The sequence below is a fragment of the Callospermophilus lateralis genome, unplaced genomic scaffold (genome assembly GCF_048772815.1).
Source record: "Callospermophilus lateralis isolate mCalLat2 unplaced genomic scaffold, mCalLat2.hap1 Scaffold_1122, whole genome shotgun sequence".
Classification (NCBI taxonomy): Eukaryota; Metazoa; Chordata; class Mammalia; order Rodentia; family Sciuridae; genus Callospermophilus; species Callospermophilus lateralis.
In genome coordinates, this window is record NW_027511483.1 from 408078 (window position 1) to 426940 (window position 18863).

The following is an 18863-nucleotide window of genomic DNA, read 5'->3' on the forward strand; positions in this document are numbered from 1 at the left end:
TGCCAGTGTCCCCTCTTCATGCCAGGATGTAAGCTCCCTCCATTTCCCCTTCTCTCTCCTAGTGACACATCCCTCTTTCTTGCCCAGGTTCCTTGTGACTCCCAAGCCAAGTCCAATAGGCCCATGCTAATGCCCAGCGGTGCTCTTAGGCTTCAGCTGGACCTGCTGATCAAGGTCTCCAGGGTTGAACCCCAGGATCAAGGGCCCAGTCACCTCCCTGCCCCTGGGCTCCTTAGCTTCTGCTATCTGTGCCCTGGGCTTTCCCTCTCTCTGCACAGGGTCACCTGAGCCACCAGCTCTCTCCCAAGGTCCTGACCCCACAGCAGGGAAGAGCTGTTCTTGGGGAGCAGCACACTCCTCCCCACCACAACCTGGTTCTCACTCCACAGTCCATCAATGTTTCCACTATAAAGCCACAGTTAAGAGCACACCATGCTGGTCCCTACTTCTGTCCCCTGCCAGGACAAAGTAACTTCTCTTTTTCCTTGGTTTAAGGTACTGGGGATGGAACCCAGAGATACTTAGGCATTTTCACATTTCTTATTTTTGAGACAGTCTTGGTGAGCTGCCCAGGCTAGCCTTGAACTTGTGACCCTACCAAACTCCCCATAGCAGCTGGATCACATGTGTGACCAGCAGCTGGTCAGAGCAAAGTAACTTCTCAAGTTAATTCAGGAATCCCCACTTTCAGGATGGGCCCCACTTTGTCCCATGCTTAGGCTGGGAGAGGGGCTACTCCCTGGTTCCCTGTTGGTACCTATAGCATGACTGCCCCTTTATGTGTCTCCCTGGCCCATGGGACTAGGAGATCGGGAGGGCTGAAGATAAGTTTCTTGATTAAACTTTCTTGAATCATAAACACAAAGACGACCCACCCCCCCCACAGGACCACCAGCAAGCACACACACAGGCACACCTGCCACAGCAGCCAGGCCCTCCTAGATGACCCACCGCCACACAGGCCCACCAGCAAGCACACACACAGCAGCCAGGCCCTCCTAGACGACCCACCCCTCCACAGGCTCACCAGCAAGCACACACACAGACACACCTGCGCACAGGTGCAGGCAGGGCCTGCCACAGCAGCCAGGCCCTCCTAGATGACCAACCCCCCCACAGGCACACCAGCAAGCACACACACAGGCACACATGCGCACAGGTGCAGACAAGGCCTGCCACAGCAGCCAGGCCCTCCTAGATGACCCACCCCTCCACAGGCTCACCAGCAAGCACACACACAGCAGCCAGGCCCTCCTAGACGACCCACCCTCCACAGGCTCACCAGCAAGCACACACACAGGCACACCTGCGCACAGGTGCAGGCAGGGCCTGCCACAGCAGCCAGGCCCTCCTAGATGACCCACCCCTCCACAGGCTCACCAGCAAGCACACACACAGCAGCCAGGCCCCTTTAGACGACCCACCCTCCACAGGCTCACCAGCAAGCACACACACAGGCACACCTGCTCACAGGTGCAGGCAGGGCCTGCCACAGCAGCCAGGCCCTCCTAGACGACCCACCCCCCCACAGGCCCACCAGCAAGCACACACACAGGCACACCTGCGCACAGGTGCAGGCAGGGCCTGCTACAGTAGCCAGGCCCTCCTAGGCATACTCCTTCACACACATAATGCCCCTCCTCAAGCCCACTCAGCAGAAGAGGAAACTGAGGGCAGAGGTCTCCTGAAAGTCACTACTAAGGAATGGAAGAGCTGGACTCAAGACACACCTGCTGCCCATGACCCCTCATAAATTCAGGTGACATGGTTCCCTAGTGGGTCACCTCTGGGGACCCCACCATGCATGCCCTGCTCAGTCCCCAGTGGAAGCCTCTCCCTGGCCACTGAGCGTCCCACCAGAGCCCCCTCTCGCTGCAGTGCGGAGGTGGAAGGACTTTTTATAGCCACAGATGCCACTGATATATTTAAATCTCCTCCTGGTCTAGGGTGGGCTGGGGGATGGAACCACTGCCCAGAGCCCTGCTTGTGGCCACATGTGTGTCCTGATGGCTAGGGTGTGCACAGGGACTCAAGTGGGCAGCTTCGGGGAGGGTGGGTTAAATCGAGGGACTCAGGAGAGAGGCTGTAGACACTCAGGGCTCAGCCCCAGCCCAGTGCAGATTGGCTTCCTCCTTAGTCACCCCACTGGAGGACATGGAACCTTCCTGGAAGATGTGGGACCTGTCTGTGTCACAGCCTCCTGCCCCAGGCCAGAAGGGGGACAGTGGTCTGAGACAAATGGGATGTACCCACATCCACTTACCCCCTCAGCCACTGGTCCCCTCATTACATGCAAATACCAAGGGTCACATACCATGAAGGGGTGCTGCATTGCTCTGACCCCAAGGCTCCTGTGTCTCAGGAGAAGGACTGCAATCCCCCAGAAAGAGATACCTCAGAGGCCACAGACTCCCCTCCCACAGCCCAGGTGGGGCTCGGACCTCTGAGGGGCCTTCAGGTCTGGTGGGAGCAGTGTGAGGAGGGGCATTGCTGTCAGAGACATGGGTTGCCCAGCAGAGCCCAGGATGTGTGTCCCCACAGCCACTATCACCCATTCCTACTGCCCCACCCTAAATGCTGTCCAGCCCTGGGACTCTGGTACATTTGAAAATACGCCTGTGATACCAGCTACTTGGGAGGCTGAGGCAGGAGGATTACAAGTTCAAAGCCAGTCTCAGAAATTTAGTGAGACCCTGTCTCAAAATAAAAAGTAAAAAGAGGGTGGAGCAAGGGCTGGGACTCAGTGGTAGGGCCTTGGGTTTGATCCCCAGCATCACAAGGGAAAAAAAAAAGAAAGCAGTCAATAACCCTGCAGCGTCCAGGAATAAAGAACAGCGGGTCACAGGTCACTCTGTTTTCTCTCTTTTTATTGAGAGAAACCCGCGGGCCGGGGTTCGCGGGGCCGGGAGAGGGGGTGCTGTGCCGAGGTCGCGGTGTGGAGTCGGGGGAAGCGGGGAGAAGCCCCGCGTCGAGGGCCTGGCCGCGGGTCGTGGTCCGGGGAGGGGGCACGGGCGCGTGCGGGCTCCGCGGAGGTCTGCTTTGGGGCCGCGCTGCTCCATCCCGGCGCGGACCCCGGCGGGCGCGAGGCCCCGGCCCGGCTCGCAGGCCTGCGCTCACAGGTGCGTGTCCTCCTCGAACACGTCCGAGTCCTCGGGGTCCCGCTTGCCCCCCATAAGCGTGCTGCAGCTCCCAGGGCCTTTGATGGCCCCGCCGCCGTTCAGGCTTGGCTGCTTCTGCATCTCCGACTGGCTGTCGCTGGCCACGTCCAGCGTGGGGTTGTCGTGGCAGCCGTTCTCTATGAAGCCCAGCTCCTCGCCGTGCGACTGCAGCGGTGGGAGAGGGCGCTGGGCGAGGGCGCTGGGCGCGGGCTTCGCTCCCCGGCCCTCCCAACTGCCCCGGGGCTTAGTAAGACCCGACGGGGCACCCCCAGGGGACCCCCTGAAGCTGGCATGCTCCCACTTTTCTGGTGCCACGCTGAGCTCCTGAATGACCCTTCGCACTAGGACACCCTGTCGCCCCCTGGGCTCGTGCGATCCCTTCCAACAGCCTTTGCAAGTCAAAGTCAAAACGCGCGCTTCGGTGGGCTTGGAGCCGGGCCTTGCTCTTGGGAAACCTCCGCTTGGCGCCTGCGCAGGGCCGGCCCAGGGCCTGGCTCTGCCACGGACCCTGCAGAGGCCCAGGTGGGACCCCGAGGATGAGGACACATCCCCTTCCCGCAGTGCCCGTGCGGTCCTCGGCACAGCCCTGTGCACCTGGGACACGACCACACCATGCCTAAGGCGCGGGCACTGCGTCTGGTCCTTCTCCACCGGCTCCGGGGCCCAGCCCCGTCCCGTCCCTGTCCCCGGGGCTCACCACGTGCTTGAGCTTGGGCAGCTGGCGCTGCCAGCAGTTGTAGAGCAGGCCGAGCACGATGATGATGAAGCAGATGACCCCGATGATCACCAGCACCACAAAGAGCGTCCCGTAGTCACTGCGCACCTGGGTGGCCCGCGCCTGGCAGCTACTTGTCGTGGAGTAGTTCTGAATGCCAATCTAGGGGGGGAGGGGCCGGGTCCGTGGCTCAGGACCTGGGGGGGGCTGCTGGAGCTTGGGACTGGGCTGGGGACAGGCACCTGGGCTCGGTGGGGACTGGGGGCTACAGGCTCCCACCTTGCAGCGGGCGCGGGGGATTCTGGTATGTTCTGGTCATTATGGGCCAGCTTCACTTCCCTGGGACAGTGCTGGGTGCTCTGGGTAGTTCCTGCTGCTGGAGTGTCACTGATGACACGGTGACAAGCACGCAGCTGGTGGTTTGTCCCGGGCCTGTCCTGTCTGCCAAGAGGCTGCTGTGCCCTGGGGCTGAGCCCCGAGGGCAGTGACGCCAGGTGGCTGTGTGGCAGGCCTGGGTGCACCACCGGGTCTTTAGTTCTTTGCTGGGAGCCATCAGCCAAGTAGGTATGACAAATTCCTTGCCAGCTTACTCCCATGCTGTCTAGTGGAAGGACTTCTGAAAGGTGACCTTGCTCAAGGACCAGGGCAGGATCCGTGTTTAGGGTGTTCCCCCTTTAGAATAGGGCAGTTTAGCATAATAGAAGAGTAGGGTGTTTCCCCTTTAGAATAGGGCAGTTTAGCATAATAGGAGAGTAGGGTGTTTCCCCTTTAGAATAGGGCGGTTTAGTATAATAGGAGATTAGGGTGTTCCTCTTTTGGAATAGGGCGTATCCTGCTGCTGAGTTCCTCTTGAGTGCTTAGGGTCAGACAGTATATTTTGGGAGACAGAAGCCCATGCGGAGTGGATTTGGGAGAGAGTGGATCAGGGCAGAGTGTGGATTTGGGAAGAGAACGTGGATTCCCCCAGAACGTGTTTGTAGACGGCCGGTGTGAGTTCGGGAATAAAGAATTGCTGTTTGAATCTACAAGCTGTGTGGAGACTCGTGATTTGTGCCCAGCCGAGAGACTGCGGCATCTGGTGGCTCGTACGCGGAACGCCTGAAGCTTGAGGGTAAGTGAAATTGCTCGCCCCTGAAGGAGAGCAAAAGAATGGGTGACCATTTCAAAAAACAATGTGTTCTTCTTCTGATTTATTTTGTTTTTCTTTCAAGCTGCCTATCCCTAGAAATTTCTCAGGCAAACTGGAAAAAATGGTTGACTAAAGGTTTGAAGTTTGTCGGCCCTGAGGAAGAGAAAATTGATACAACGATTTTTTATTCCGTTTTTGCTTCATTCAATTTCAGTTTTGTTTTGTGTTACCTTATTGGGTTGTGTTATCTTTATAGTAGATTAAAACAAACTGAAAAGATGTTAAGTAAATTGTTAGAGGTTCAGAACATGGAGAAAGACGTTTTAGATCAAGCAAAAGAGAAGGTCTCTCGAGCTAGTCAGACAGAGGAAGAAAATTTAAAGGAAAAGGGGTTGTTAGGAAAAAGGCCACAACAGGAGGCTGTTACTAACTCCGTTTTATCACAAGAGAGTTTAATTCAACCAACAGCCCCACCGATAGAGACAGCTGAGTGGCCCTCAAACCCCGTAGTTGATAAATGGGATCCTGAGACAGGACCTCAAAGATTAGCATGCCCTGTACTTGAACAGGTAGGAGGGCAGCGAATTCACCGTGCTTTAGATTTTAAAACAGTGAAGCAGTTAAAGGAGGCTGTAACAACCTATGGTCCCCAAGCTCCCTTCACGGTGAGCATAGTCGAGTCCATTACTAACTTGGACATGACGCCAGCAGATTGGGCTAGCATGTGTAAATCTGTGCTAAGTGGAGGACAATATTTGTTATGGAAGGTTGCCAATGAGGAATTTTGTGCAGAGACAGCTAGGAGAAATGCAGCAGCCGGTTACCCTCAAAGAAATTTAGAAATGTTGCTAGGAAAAGGACCTTATGAGGGTCAGCGGCAACAAATTGAATATGATCCTGCTATATATGCACAAATTGCTGCAGACGCAGTTAGGGCATGGAAGACTTTACAAGGACATGGAGATTTACAAGGTCAGCTATCTAAGGTAATACAGAGAGCTAATGAACCTTACGCTGACTTTGTAGATAGGCTAATTCAAACGGCTGCCAAAATATTTGGGGATACGGAACAAGCAATGCCATTAATAAAACAACTGGCTTATGACCAAGCAAATCGTTGCTGCAGAGAGGTCCTTAGACCATGGAGACATGAAGATTTAAACACAAATATTAAATTATGTAGAGATATTAATGAACAAGGGCAAGTCTTGGCAGCTGCAGTACAACAGGTTTTAGATGCCAGGCCAAAAACATGCTATGATTGTGAACAAACAGGACATTTTAAAAGGAGTTGCCCCATAGGAGGAGGGTTTAACAAAACTAGGTATCAAAGAAATAGAATACCGGGTATTTGCCCACGATGCCGTAGAGGGAGACATTGGGCTAATGAATGCCGTTCTCAAACTACCATAGAGGGTACTCCCTTATCAAAAAACGGACAAGGACCAGGTATTTACCCACGATATCGTGGAGAAAGGCATCAGGCTCCATTGCCAAAAAACGGACAGCCGGGCCCAATGCTCCGGGGCCCACAACCACAAATATACGGGGCAGTGGAGGAACCCAGCAACACCATCAGAGTAGTGCCCAGGACACATTGTCCATTAAATCCCTCATCAGACAAACCCGAGGGAGCGCAGGGTTGGACATCTGCGCCTCTGCCAGAGCAGTACTAACTCCAGAGATGGGAGTTCAAATCATTCCCACAGGAATAAAAGGACCTCTTCCCCAAGGGACAGTAGGCTTATTATTGGGACGTAGTTCATCTACATTAAAAGGACTTATGATAAGTCCTGGGGTAATTGATCCCGATTATGTAGGTGAAATAAAAATTATAGCTAGTTCTCCAAGAGGTATATCAGTAATTTCACCTGGAGACAGAATAGCACAGTTGTTAATAATACCCAGCCTACATATTAAATTTCCTAGTCATAGTGTAAAAAGAGGTTCCAGGGGATTAGGCTCCACAGGTGTAGATTGGGCTATGTTGTCTTTAAATTTAGATTCTCGCCCAATGTTAAAACTAAATATTCAAGGACACGACTTTAATGGGCTACTGGACACAGGTGCAGACCTTAGCATCATATCTAGTAAGGAATGGCCAAAACATTGGCCATTACAACAAGCCACTCAAACGCTTCGAGGCCTAGGAGTGGCGACTAATCCCCATAGAAGTGCAATGATATTAGATTGGAAGGATCCTGAAGGTTGTGAGGGAACTATACAGCCCTATGTATTGGATCATCTTCCTATAAATTTATGGGGACGAGATGTCCTAGATCAATTAGGTTTGACGTTAACAAATAACATCAATCCTAATGCGCCCACTACTAGGGCTAGACAAGGTTTTAGGAAAGAAAAAAGATTAGGAAAACAAGGACAAGGTATAGTAGCACCAATTCAAATAGATCAAGAAACAGACAGACATGGGTTGGATTTTCAGAAAGGGCCACTGAGACAATCAAAATTACTTGGAAATCAGAAAGACCAGTGTGGGTTCCTCAGTGGCCCCTGACTAAAGAAAAGATACAAGTAGCCCATGATCTGGTCAAACAACAATTAGCGGAAGGACATATACAACCTTCCATATCTCCCCATAATACTCCCATTTTTGTCATTAAAAAGAAATCTGGTAAATGGAGATTATTGCAGGATTTAAGAGCCATTAATAATGAGATGGTTATTATGGGACCTGCTCAATCAGGGATTCCTCAATTGTCTGCTTTGCCAAAAACCTGGCATGTTTTAGCCATAGATATTAAAGATTGTTTTTTTTCAATTCCAATTCATCCCGAGGATAGTCCACATTTTGCATTTACTATCCCTGCATTAAATCATGAAGGTCCTGATCAGAGATATGAATGGAAAGTACTCCCTCAAGGGATGGCTAACAGTCCAACTATGTGTCAAATATATGTTAATAAAGCAATCCAGCCACTTAGAAATCAAAATCCTGAACTACAAATATTTCACTATATGAATGATGTATTATTGGCACATAAAGATAAAAACATATTGCTGGAATGTTATGCCACACTTACAAACTTATTAAAAAATTATAATCTAGAGATAGCAATAGATAAAGTACAATTAAATTTTCCAATTAATTATTTAGGAGTTCTATTATCCTCAACCATGGTCCGTCCACCAAAAGTTCAAATACGAGTAGATCAACTCAAGTCACTTAACGACTTTCAAAAGTTATTGGGAGACATAAATTGGATAAGGCCTTATCTAGGCATACCAACAGGAGAGTTGGGACCTTTATTTGATATTCTAAAAGGTCCATCAGATCCAAACTCACCCCGCATGTTAACGCCTGAAGCAAGAAAGGCATTGAAAATTATTGAAACATATATGGAAAATATACATTTGGATAGAATTGATATAAGTTTGCCTTTATTATTTATTGTACTACCAACAAAAAATATTCCTACAGGAGTATTTTGGCAAGAAGGTCCATTATTGTGGATACATTTATCTTATTCTCCTAACACTATTCTTACTAGATATCCTGAGGCTGTAGGACAATTAATACTCAAAGGAATAAAAGCAGCGAAGGGAGTGTTTGGAATTTCTCCCAATAAAATTATTACTCCATACACTATGGATCAAATTGATGAGTTAGCTAATGAGTTAAATACTTGGGCAATAATCATGTGTAAATCTAATGTTTCATTTGATAATCACTTACCATCTAATCCTTTGTTGTCTTTTTGGTCTAAGCATCCTGTAGTTTTTCCAAAAATGACAAGAAAAACCCCTATCATGAATGCTCCAAATATATTCACTGATGGGTCAAATAATGGTACAGCAGCAGTAGTTACCCCTGATCAAACTTTTACATTTTTAGTACCCAAACAATCAGCTCAAAAGGTAGAGCTTAATGCAGTATTACAAGCCTTTTTAATGTTTAAAGATTCTGTATTTAATTTATTTTCTGATAGTCAGTATGTAGTTAATGCTATAGTATCTCTTGAAGATGCTGGTAGGATTTCCCCTTCTTCTACTGTTTTCTCTTTGGTTTCCACTATACAAAGTCTAATCTGGGACAGAAAAGATCCATTCTTTATAGGACATATTAGAGCACATACAGGATTGCCTGGAGCCCTTAGTTTGGGCAATGATTTAGCAGATAAAACTACACATGATATACATATTTTCTCTACACTAGAAGAAGCTACGAATTTTCATAAAAAATTCCATGTTAATGCTAATACTTTACAAAAGCGTTTTAAAATAACTAAGGAACAAGCCAGACATATAATAAAACAATGTCAAAATTGTGTGACCTTTTTACCACAAGTTAATCTTGGAGTCAATCCTAGAGGACTGATACCTAACCATATTTGGCAGATGGACGTCACACACTTCTCTGGGTGTGAGGTCACTTGCCTATCGAGTGTGTGTCACCCAGAGGGTGCCCTGTTTAATCCTGACAGCCTGGGGGTGGGGAGCACCAAGGACTAAGTGACAGCACCCAGGTCTGGCCCCGAGTGAGCACTGTGTTTACCGAGATAAAACACCAGCACGGAAACAGGGTCCCCTTGCATGTGACAGATAAGGATGTGGCCCAGGGTCACGCGTTCATATCTACTGTCACACATTGCAGAGCTCAAGAATGAAGGGGACTGACAACACGTCATTGGGTTCCACGAGAGCGGGGTGAGGAATGCAGGGTGCTGCCCTTCGGGGAAGTAGGTAAGGAGACCAGGGACCTCGGATTCCCGGGGCTGGTCCAGCAACTGCGGAGAGGCTGCCGTCTGTCCTTCCGCCCAGGTCTCCCCAGGAGGCCCCAGGCATTCGGCACCCAAGATGGCAGTCCATGTCTGGCACCCCAGGTCCCCAGCAGGAGGAGCAATGGCGGCTGGCCATTTGGAGGTACTGGGCTGGTGGCTCCTGAGGCATACCCAGGTTTCCAGAACATTTTTGAGGTTTCTAGAACCTGTCATGCTCCCTCCTCCAGGTGCTACGGGGGTCCTGCTGTTTCCTGTTTGACCCCCACCTCCTCTTCTCCAGGCCCTCCCCTGACTCCCCCTCTCTCCAGGACCCCAGGCCCCTTGCCAAGGGCCTGGTTGGGAAGGGCCCCCAGGCTCACCCCGCCCAGAGCCCCATCTGTTTGGGCTTCCTTGACCCACGGGCTGTGGGGCCCCCCAGGGAAGTCTGCATGTCCCCAGAGCTTGAGGGACAGATGGGAGCGAGCTCAGGAGCAGCTCGGGGATCCAAGTCCCTGTACCCTTACCTCCTCCAGGCTCCTGCGGATGTCACCCAGCATGGAGAGGACATCTTGAGTGGGCACCACCCCTGGGAGGAGAAAGGCCCCCATCAGCATGGCCATGACCCCTGCGGCCCCTCCGGGGGTCGCGAGACCTACACCCCCTCTGGGACCACTGGCCTGAGCCCCTTCAGCCCCACTTTTGGGCTCTAATGACACCCAGATACTCGGGGCGCACAGGCGCAAGCACGCACCACCAGCTCCTGCAGAAAGGGGCGCCCCCTCTCTGCGTCCTGGGCTCCCTGTCGGCCCAGCTGACCCAGTGGGTGACCAGGTAACAGGTGTGGCCGGACGTCACCTCTGCAGCCCCTCCTTCCCCTCCCTCCCGCCACACCTGGGAGTCCCCACCTGGGCTGGAACGGGTGTCCTTGCGCCCTGCCCCTGCGCCCTCCACCTTTGCCCCCAAACCCAAGCTTATGGGGTGGCCTGGAGCCTGCGACCAGGAGGGGTGCTGTCCTGGGGACCCAGGGCCCAGGCCGCCCGCCCGCCATCCTCACCCTGCTCTCCCACCAGCGCCATGAGCAGGTGCTGCTGCTTGTCGCTGGGCTTGCTCAGGGAGATGTGCCAGTCCCCGTGACGGCCGCTGCGGTGGCGGGGCAGCACCTCCTCCACCAGGGCCACCAGCTGGAGCCCTCGGTGGCACCGAAACACCTCCTGCAAGGTCAGAGGCTCGCTCAGGGAGGGACAGACCCATGTCACCCTGCGCTCCGTGGCCAAAGGCTGAGAAAGACACTTGGGCTCCTCTGGGGACCACCTGTGAGCCAGAGCCGGGCTGCGGGGTGGGACAGGAGGACGCTGTCCCTTCTGCTCTGGCCGCTCTAGGTGAGGAAGGGGTGGGGCCGCCTCTCTAGCCCCCAGTGGAGCTGGGAGAACAGGGGACAGGTGGCTACTCCTCGGGCCTGGGGTCAAAGCATAATGGGGTCTGGCATGGGGTACAGAGAGGGTTGGGGACCGTAAGGACGCACATCAGTACAGCCACTGGAGGAGCGGTGACAGGGCTCGTCTCCTGCCCACCACAGCAGCAATGCGGCCCCCAGGATCTGGGGAGAGGTGGCCTGTCTCCCCTCTGCCACCAGAGATCTGGCCCGCGGTGGTAATGAAAAGAGCCACCACATGCTCTTATGCTGGTGTCTTCAAGAGAGAGGGCCCAGTGGCCCCTGGAACTGGGGACAGGGCGGAGATGCTGGAGGTTGGAGTTCTGCCCACTGGGCGCTCTGCACAGCTGTCCCTGTCCTTGACCAGGCCCAGGCACGGTCACGCCATGTGAAATGAAAACTAGGGTCTGGTCCTAAAGAGGAACCCGGTGGCAGGGGCCCAGGCTGGGGCTGGAGGCCTCTTGGCACACAGATCACCAAGTCACATCGGGGAAGAGACCCTTCTTTGGTCCCAGGGCCACTAGGCCCTCCAGCTCCTCTTCTTTCTGGATGTGCAAAGTAGCTACATCCACGTTCCCAACCTCTAAAGTCGGCCGCCCCCCTCGGGTCGCTCAGCTCGCCCTTGGGTGCCCTGCCATGGACAGGTCAGCCAGGGCTGCTGGCGAGGCAGAGCCACTCCCCCGGCCACCCAAAGGGAGCCCCGGTCAGCCCTCGACTCTAAGCCACCAAAGGTGACAGAAGTGCTGCCTTTCAAGAGTGGGACAACTCCCTTCTCAATATGGGTGCCCAGAGCCAATGGTAAGGAAGCCTTTGGGTGCAGTAGCTGTCATTCCAGCGACTCAGGAGGCTGAGGCAGGAGGATCGCAAGTTGGAGGCCAGCCTCTACAACTTAGCAAGGCCCTGAGCAACTCAGCGAGACCCTGTCTCTAAATAAGATATAAAAAGGGGCTGGGGACGGGGCTCAGGGGTCGAGGGCCCCTAAATTCAATCCCTGATATGTTTAAAAAAGGGAGAAAATGAAAGACCCCTTAGAAACCTTAAAATGCAAAAAGCATTCTGTCTCCCTCCCTCCCAGTCTGTTTTGTCCTTGTTTGTGGGTTTGTAGCATTGACGGGGCTGATGGTCCTGGGGTCAGGCTGGCCCTGGGACCCCGCCCTGCTCTGTGCATGCGCTGGCCGGCCACTCACACAGTCCACGTTCTCGGTCATGTTCAGGATGATGTAGTTCTTCCCCGCCAGGTTGCTCCAGTCCTTGCAGATGATCTGGACCAGGAGACGGAAAGAGGGTGGCCGCAGTAAGAAGGTGTCCTGGGGGACAGAGACCTGACACCCTGTGGGAAGCCGGAAGACACCGGCTGCTGCGGGTCTGCGGAGCCAAGTGGAACGGGCGACCTCTACAAGGTGACAGGCCACTGGTTCTGCCCAGGAGCCACAAACCCAGGTGGCTTCAGAGACCCGCTGAGGGCACCTCAGAGAAAAGGGGAACTGTCCCTGGGGCCAGGCTGCGGGGCCCTGTTCAGAGACTGGGGGCAGGTAGCCGGGTCTGTGGGTCACAGGCAGACCCTATCCTGGTGTGGCTGTGACATGTCCCCAGAGCCCCCTTGGGACGATGTAGGAAGGTCCAGAGGAGGAGTGAGGGGTGTGAGGCCTGAACCCCAGCACTGAATGGCTCCCTGGGGGTCCCCTGGTGGCCCCTGGTGGGGTGTGGGGAGGAGGTGGCCCTGGGGCCGTGGCTTGGGGTCTCTATTTGTCCCTGGAGAGTAGAGTCCCTGCTCCCTGGTCCCCATGGGAGCTGCTCCCTCCCCACACTCCTCCTCCATGATGTCCTGCCTCCCCTCGGCCCAGGAGTGGGGCCGCCATCTGTGAACTAGGACCTGGGACATCCTAGGCCCCACGTCCACTGTCCTGCTCTGCAGTTGTGCTGGAGGGATCTTAAGTCACAGCAGCAAAAAAGCTGCCTACAACAGACCCCTGCTGGGCACGCCTGTCATCCCAGTGACTCAGGAGGCTGAGGCAGGAGGATCACAGTTAGAGGCCAGCCTCAGCCAAAGTGAGGCTCTAAGCAACTCAGGTAACCCTGTCTCTAAATAAAATGCAAAACAGGGCTGGAGAGGCCTCAGGGGTCCTGGGCCCTGGGTTCAATCCCTGGTCCCCCCACCACAAACCTGACCCCTTCCTTCCCTTCTGGAAACTGTGGGTGTGTGTTGGAGGCCGGGGGTGGAGGGGCGCAGGCCAGCCACCTGCTGCGCTTCTCCTAGGAGCAACACCAGAGGCCACGGCGCAGCCGTAGCCTCCTGAACAGTGGAAACCAGGAGGGGCCACCAAGCCTCTCCCAAGGTCTTTGCGCTCGAGTGTGGCACACGCCCCAGGTTGGGCCATGAGGAGTGGCGATGTCCCAGGCTTCCCTGGGGCTCTGGGGACAGCCCCACCTGACAGGCTCTGCCCCACTGCACCAGCCGGGGTGACGGGGAGGCCCACAGGGTGCGGCCGAGGCCCATGCGCCCCTCACCTGTGTGGAGTCCCAGGGGTTCCTGGAGGGTGCTGCGGCCACCGGGCCCTCCTGTGGCTGCTGGCTGGGAGTGTCTGGCCCCAGGGTGGCAGGGGAAGGGGTCGGCTCCGAGTCTTGGGGGGCTGGTGGGAAAGAGGCTGAGGTCCTAGGGTCGTGGTGACCCTCGCCTGGGGCTCTGGTTGCAGGGGACGGAGCCAGGGGCGGCAGGTCCCCGGGCCGGCCAGCCAAGTCGGGGGCCCCCACAGTGGCGTCTTCACGGGGTCCTGGAGGGACCTTGAACTCTACTCCGAGTCCCGCCACTGGCAGCATGGTGGCTGTGTCCTCCTGGCTGGGCAAGTCCTGGTCCCCCAGGGTCACCGTGCGTGGGGTGACAGAGGGTGGCGACAGGCTGGGCTCCGCACTGCTCTCCGCGTCCACGCCCAATGACGCCTGGTCCCCAGAGTCCTCCTGCCGGGGTCTGGTGGCCCCCGGAGCCTGGCTGCTGCTGCCCCTGGGAGGAGAGTCTGGCGCCTGCGTGGTGGCCTCCGCCTGGGGTCCGCTCACAGGAAGCAGCTGTTCTTCCTCCTCCTTCTCCTCCTCCTCCTTCTCCCTCTCCTCCTCCTCTTCCTCCTCTTCCTCCTCCTCCTCCTCCTCCTCCTCCTTCTCTTCCTCCTCCAGGGGCATGTGCCAGGGAGGCTCCACCAGGTTCATCTTGGGCAAGGACGAGGGGAGTCCCAGAAGGTCCTGGGGCTGGTCAGCGTCCTCCAGGGAACCCGACTTCCCCGTTAAGTCCGGGAAGACGTAGTCTAGAGACAGGAAAAGTGCGTTGGCTTCTTCAAACCCGGACTTACTGGGATCCACTGGGCAGGGGCTGAGCGACAGGAAAGAGCTATCACCTGCCTACAGGGACAGGGACGCATCAGTCTTGGTCATGTGGGGCGAGAGTGGGAAATGAGGCTGGGGAGGAGGGCAGGGTGAACACAGAACACAGGGGTCTGGCTCTTGGTTTTTTTAGTCCCAGGGATTGAATCCAGGGGCCCTCGACCCCTGAGCCATGTCCCCAGCCATTTTTACATTTTATTGAGAGACAGGGTCTCCCTGAGTTGCTCGGGGTCTTGCTAAGCTGCTGAGGCTGGCCTCCACCTTGTGATCCTCCTGCCCCAGCCTCCCAAGAAGCTAAGTGATATCCTGACTCTTAATAAAACATAAAAAAGGTATGGAGACGTGGCTCAGTGGTTAAGTACCCCTGAGTTCAATCTCTGGTACCAAAAAAAAAAAAAGAAAAAAAAGGAAAACATCTTAATATTTTCAGATTCAATATGAAATTATACCCATAAAACAAATACATAAAAGGATAAAAATTCTTTACTTCAATATAAGTAAGAACTTTATAATAGATCGATTCAAAAATAAAATTCAGTGCATAGCTGGGTGCTGTGGTGCACACCTGTGACTTGGGAGGCTGAGGCAGGAGGATCACAAGGTGGAGGCCAGCCTCAGCCACTTAGCAAGGCCCTGAGCAACTCAGTGAGACCCTGTCTCTAAGTAAAATATAACAAGGGCTGGGGACAGGGCTCAGGGGTAGGGTGGTGGCCAGGCATGTGGAAGGCCCTAGGATCCATCCTTAGCACTGGGGGAGAGACAGACAGCCAGCCAGCCAGCCACACAGACTGACATGAAGGGAGGGATGAAGGGAGGGAGGAGGAAGGAAGGGTCCGTTACACTGTGAGATCTCATGTCTGAAGGTCCCTGGGACAGCAATGTAGGTGACAGCAATCGCGATGACCAGAAAAACCTCAGGAGAGGCCCCTGCGGGAGAATCGGGGCCCCTGTTGGGGGCTGGTGACAGAAGCAGCCAGCCCTGGCTCGTGGGGGGCACGCGGGCACTGACAGAGTTGGGGACCTTCCAGAAGAGCCCGGCTCAGTCGACAGACTGGACCAGGCGTGTGGAGGGTGCGCTCCCCGCTGACCCCACGAAGCTGGGGAGATCCTGGAGGCCAGCACCCCCCACAGCTCAGTTGGAGGCCGAGTTTTCCGAAGCTGGACACCCCCACCCCCGGCCACCTTCCAGTGTCTGGCTCCTCCTCTAACCTCGTTGGTGGCACTGGTCATGCTATTGACATCAGTACCTGGCCATGGGGGGACTCAGCCACTAACTGACCTGTCCACACTTCTGTAAGCCCCTTAACCCCTCTGGCTTGGGGTTTGGGGCAAATCACATGGGAATATCGCGATCCATGATTCCTAAGGTCCTAACGCCTGTATCTTAAGTGTTGGAGGGTCCTGGTAAGTGTGCTCTCTCCATTGGTGACACTAAACCCCTAGCTCTGCAGCTGGGAGGCTGAGGCAGGAGGATCGCAAGTTGGAGGCCAGCCTCAGCCATTTAGCAAGACCCTGTCTCAAAACACAAAATGAAAGAGCTAAGGACGTGGGCTGGTGGCAAAGTGCCCCTTGGTTCAGTTCACGTCACCATAAGAAGAAAAGGCCAGAATTGTCCTGGATGTGGAACAGAGAGTCCCACTACTATGATGCACTGATAAAGAAGACAAATATACACCCCAAAGGTGCTGCCTCCAGGAACCCACTTCCTCCAGCCACAGCCCGCCTCCAGCTGCTGAGGCTGGCCTCCAACCTACGATCCTCCTGCCTCAGCCCCCAGATTGCTGGGATGAGAGGCATGCCCTGTGCTGGCGAGGCGGGATGCAGAGCGGGCTCCTGGCCTCCAGGATGGCCACCCTCTCACAGATGACCTTTGGCACCAGCTGAAGGCCTATTTTATAGACACGTTTGCCACAAGGGACAGAAACCCTCAGAGAGACGCCAACATGCAGCATTCATGACTCTGCGAGATGGGATTATGGGTAAATTTATTTTCTTCTTTTATTTGCACTTAATTTTTAGGGGGGCACCAGGGATTGAACCCAGGGGTGCTTAACCCCTGAGGCCCGTCCCCAGCCCTTTTTATATTCTATTTGGAGACAGGGTCTCACTGAGTTGCTTAGGGCCTCGCTAAGTGGCTGAGGCTGGCCTCCACCTTGCGATCCTCCTGCCTCAGCCTCCCGAGCTACTGGGATCACAGGGGTGCACCACCCCATGCCTGGCTGCATTTAATTTTTTTTAATCTGCTCTGTATTACCAGCATAAAATAAAAATTGTAGGGCTTGCTTTTTCTCCAGTGTGTGGGTAAAAGGGATTCCTTGGATGCTCCTGTCACTTGGCTCTACAGGTATCTGCCCATCGCTCCTGGTGATCGTCCCCAGTAAGTGTGCGATGGCCCAGAGCTGGGGACCATCCCTCACAGACACAGTCCAAAGAGGGTCTGCTGTGCCCAGAGCATCTCCAGGTCTGGCAGACGGCCGTCCTGATGATCTGGTGCCTCCAGACTTCACTACAGAGGGGGAGGACTGAAGCCCTCTGAAGCCAATGACTTCACACAGAAGAAAGGGCAGCCGACCTTGAAGCAGAAACCTCAGGCTTGGGACTTCGCTCTGCCTCTGTGTGATTCAGTGTCACTTTAAAATCTCTGTAACCCAGTGTCCTTAGCTACAACCGAGATATTAATCACGCCTGCTTTTACAGCTTTTGTAGATCTGCTCTGACATTTAAAAAAAGAAAAATTCACTCCCAAATGATGTGCCAAGCAGGGCGCAGGGGCACATGCCTGTTTATCCCGGCAGCTCAGGAGGCTGAGGCAGGAGGATCGCTAGGTGGAGGCCAGCCTCAGCAACTCAGTGAGGCTGTAAGCAACTGAGCGAGACCCTGTCTCTAAATAAAATCCAAAATAGGGCTGGGGATGGGGGTCAGGGGTTCAGCACCCCTGGAACCAAAAAAATAATTTAAAAAAGGGGGGCTCTGTCAGTTTTTCTGCAGGGTCGCATGGGGCTGGCGTGGAGGAGTGTGCAGACCTGAGATGAGGAACAGACCAGCCACGGGGAGGCCTCCAGATGGCGACATGGCTCAGATTCAAGGAATGACAGTGACTCTCCTCAGGAGACCTGGGGCAGCCCACGGAGATCAGCAGACCCAGGGAGGTAGCGGGGCTCCCGAGCGCCCCCCTGCGGCCTCATGAGGAAGGACGAGGCGCAGCGGCCTCTCCCACCGGGACTCCCAGACCCGGGAGGGAAACTGCTTAATAGTCCTTCCACACGGGTCCACGTGGAGACAGGTCTCAGTGGGAGAGGGCAATGAGATCCCACCTTACACCATGCGCCATAATCAATTACGGTAGATTAGAGGAAGAAGGAAGGGAGTAGTGCATATTTCAGTGATGCAAAGACTCGTCATAAAGCAAAGAAAAACAGGCAAAAATGTTTAGAAACATCTAGAAAGAAAGACACTGTCAAGCTTAAAAGATGAGTGTGTCAAATATTACCCATAATGCAAATGAAAGTAGTTGGCCGGCGCAGTGGTGCACGCCTGTCATCCCAGCAGCCCGGGAGGATGAGGCAGGAGGATCGCCAGGTGGAGGGCAGCCTCAGCAACTTAGCAAGGCCCTGAGCAACTCAGTGAGACCCTCTCTCTAAATAAAATCCAAAATAGGCCTGGGGATGGGGGTCAGGGGTTAAGCACCCCTGGGTTCAATCCCTGGTACCAGAAAAAAAAAAGTAGGGAACACAATATAGGGCCTCACTAAATAAAAAGTGGTTAGTATTAAAGAAGCACAGACTCCTGCGGACTTGGCTTTGGTGTCCCGCGGACGGCACTGTGGTGAACCTCGGTGGGGGTCACAGGGGGTGCTGGCAGGGGCCCGTGGAAGTGCTACCTGCGGTGGGCCCCAGGTCGAGGCTGGAGGCGTTGAGCTCCTCCTCCTCCCAGAAGTACTGAGGCGGCTGCAGGATCCGGGACTCCTCGCTCTCGTAGCTGGGGAAGCCCGAGCCGGGGGCCCCCAGGCCGGCTCCCAGGCCCATGGACTCACTGGGCTCCTCCCCGTCCAGTGGCTCCAGGCCGGTGGGCAGCAGCAGGTCCAGCAGAGAGGTGGACGTGAGGCCCTCGGGGCCAGGCTCATCGGTCCCGGCTGCATGGGAACCCAGGGACACTCCTGTGCGGACACAAAGGCCGGACGTTAGGAGAGGCCAAGGGCGGCCCTGGGGCGCTTGACCCCTCAGCCACCGCGCAGCCCTTTTTGTTTTTTATTTAAAGTCAGGGTCTCGCTGAGTTGCTCGGGGCCTCACTAAGCTGCTGAGGCTGGCCTCCACTCGCGATCCTCCTGCCTCAGCCTCCCAGG

At 54.7% G+C, this 18863-nt stretch overlaps 1 protein-coding gene across 2 annotated transcripts; it reads right to left on the reverse strand.

Moving 5' to 3' along the window:
* Positions 1 to 3113: 3113 nt before the first annotated feature.
* On the reverse strand, positions 3114 to 18546 carry LOC143389315 (podocalyxin-like protein 2). Of its 2 annotated transcripts, none has more exons than XM_076842460.1 (7): positions 18402 to 18546; positions 13661 to 14445; positions 12340 to 12414; positions 10775 to 10931; positions 10245 to 10306; positions 3856 to 4035; positions 3114 to 3323 (listed from the first exon to the last, which is right to left on the reverse strand). In XM_076842460.1, exons 1-7 carry the CDS (start codon positions 18544 to 18546, stop codon positions 3114 to 3116), a joined length of 1614 nt encoding a protein of 537 aa, XP_076698575.1. The 2 variants fall into 2 exon arrangements, with proteins under 2 accessions (XP_076698575.1, XP_076698574.1); XM_076842459.1 differs by having other exon boundaries at positions 3114 to 3344.
* Positions 18547 to 18863: the final 317 nt, after the last annotated feature.

Coding starts and splice junctions, on each gene's coding strand:
- LOC143389315 (XM_076842459.1), bottom strand. CDS start 18,546: ATGGGCCTGGGAGCCGGCCTGGGGGCCCCCGGCTCGGGCTTCCCCAGC. Junction 10,307..10,774: donor GGCGCTGGTGGGAGAGCAGG/GTGAGGATGGCG, acceptor TTCTCCTCCCAG/GGGTGGTGCCCACTCAAGAT. Junction 3,345..3,855: donor TGCCCAAGCTCAAGCACGTG/GTGAGCCCCGGG, acceptor GCCCTCGCCCAG/CGCCCTCTCCCACCGCTGCA.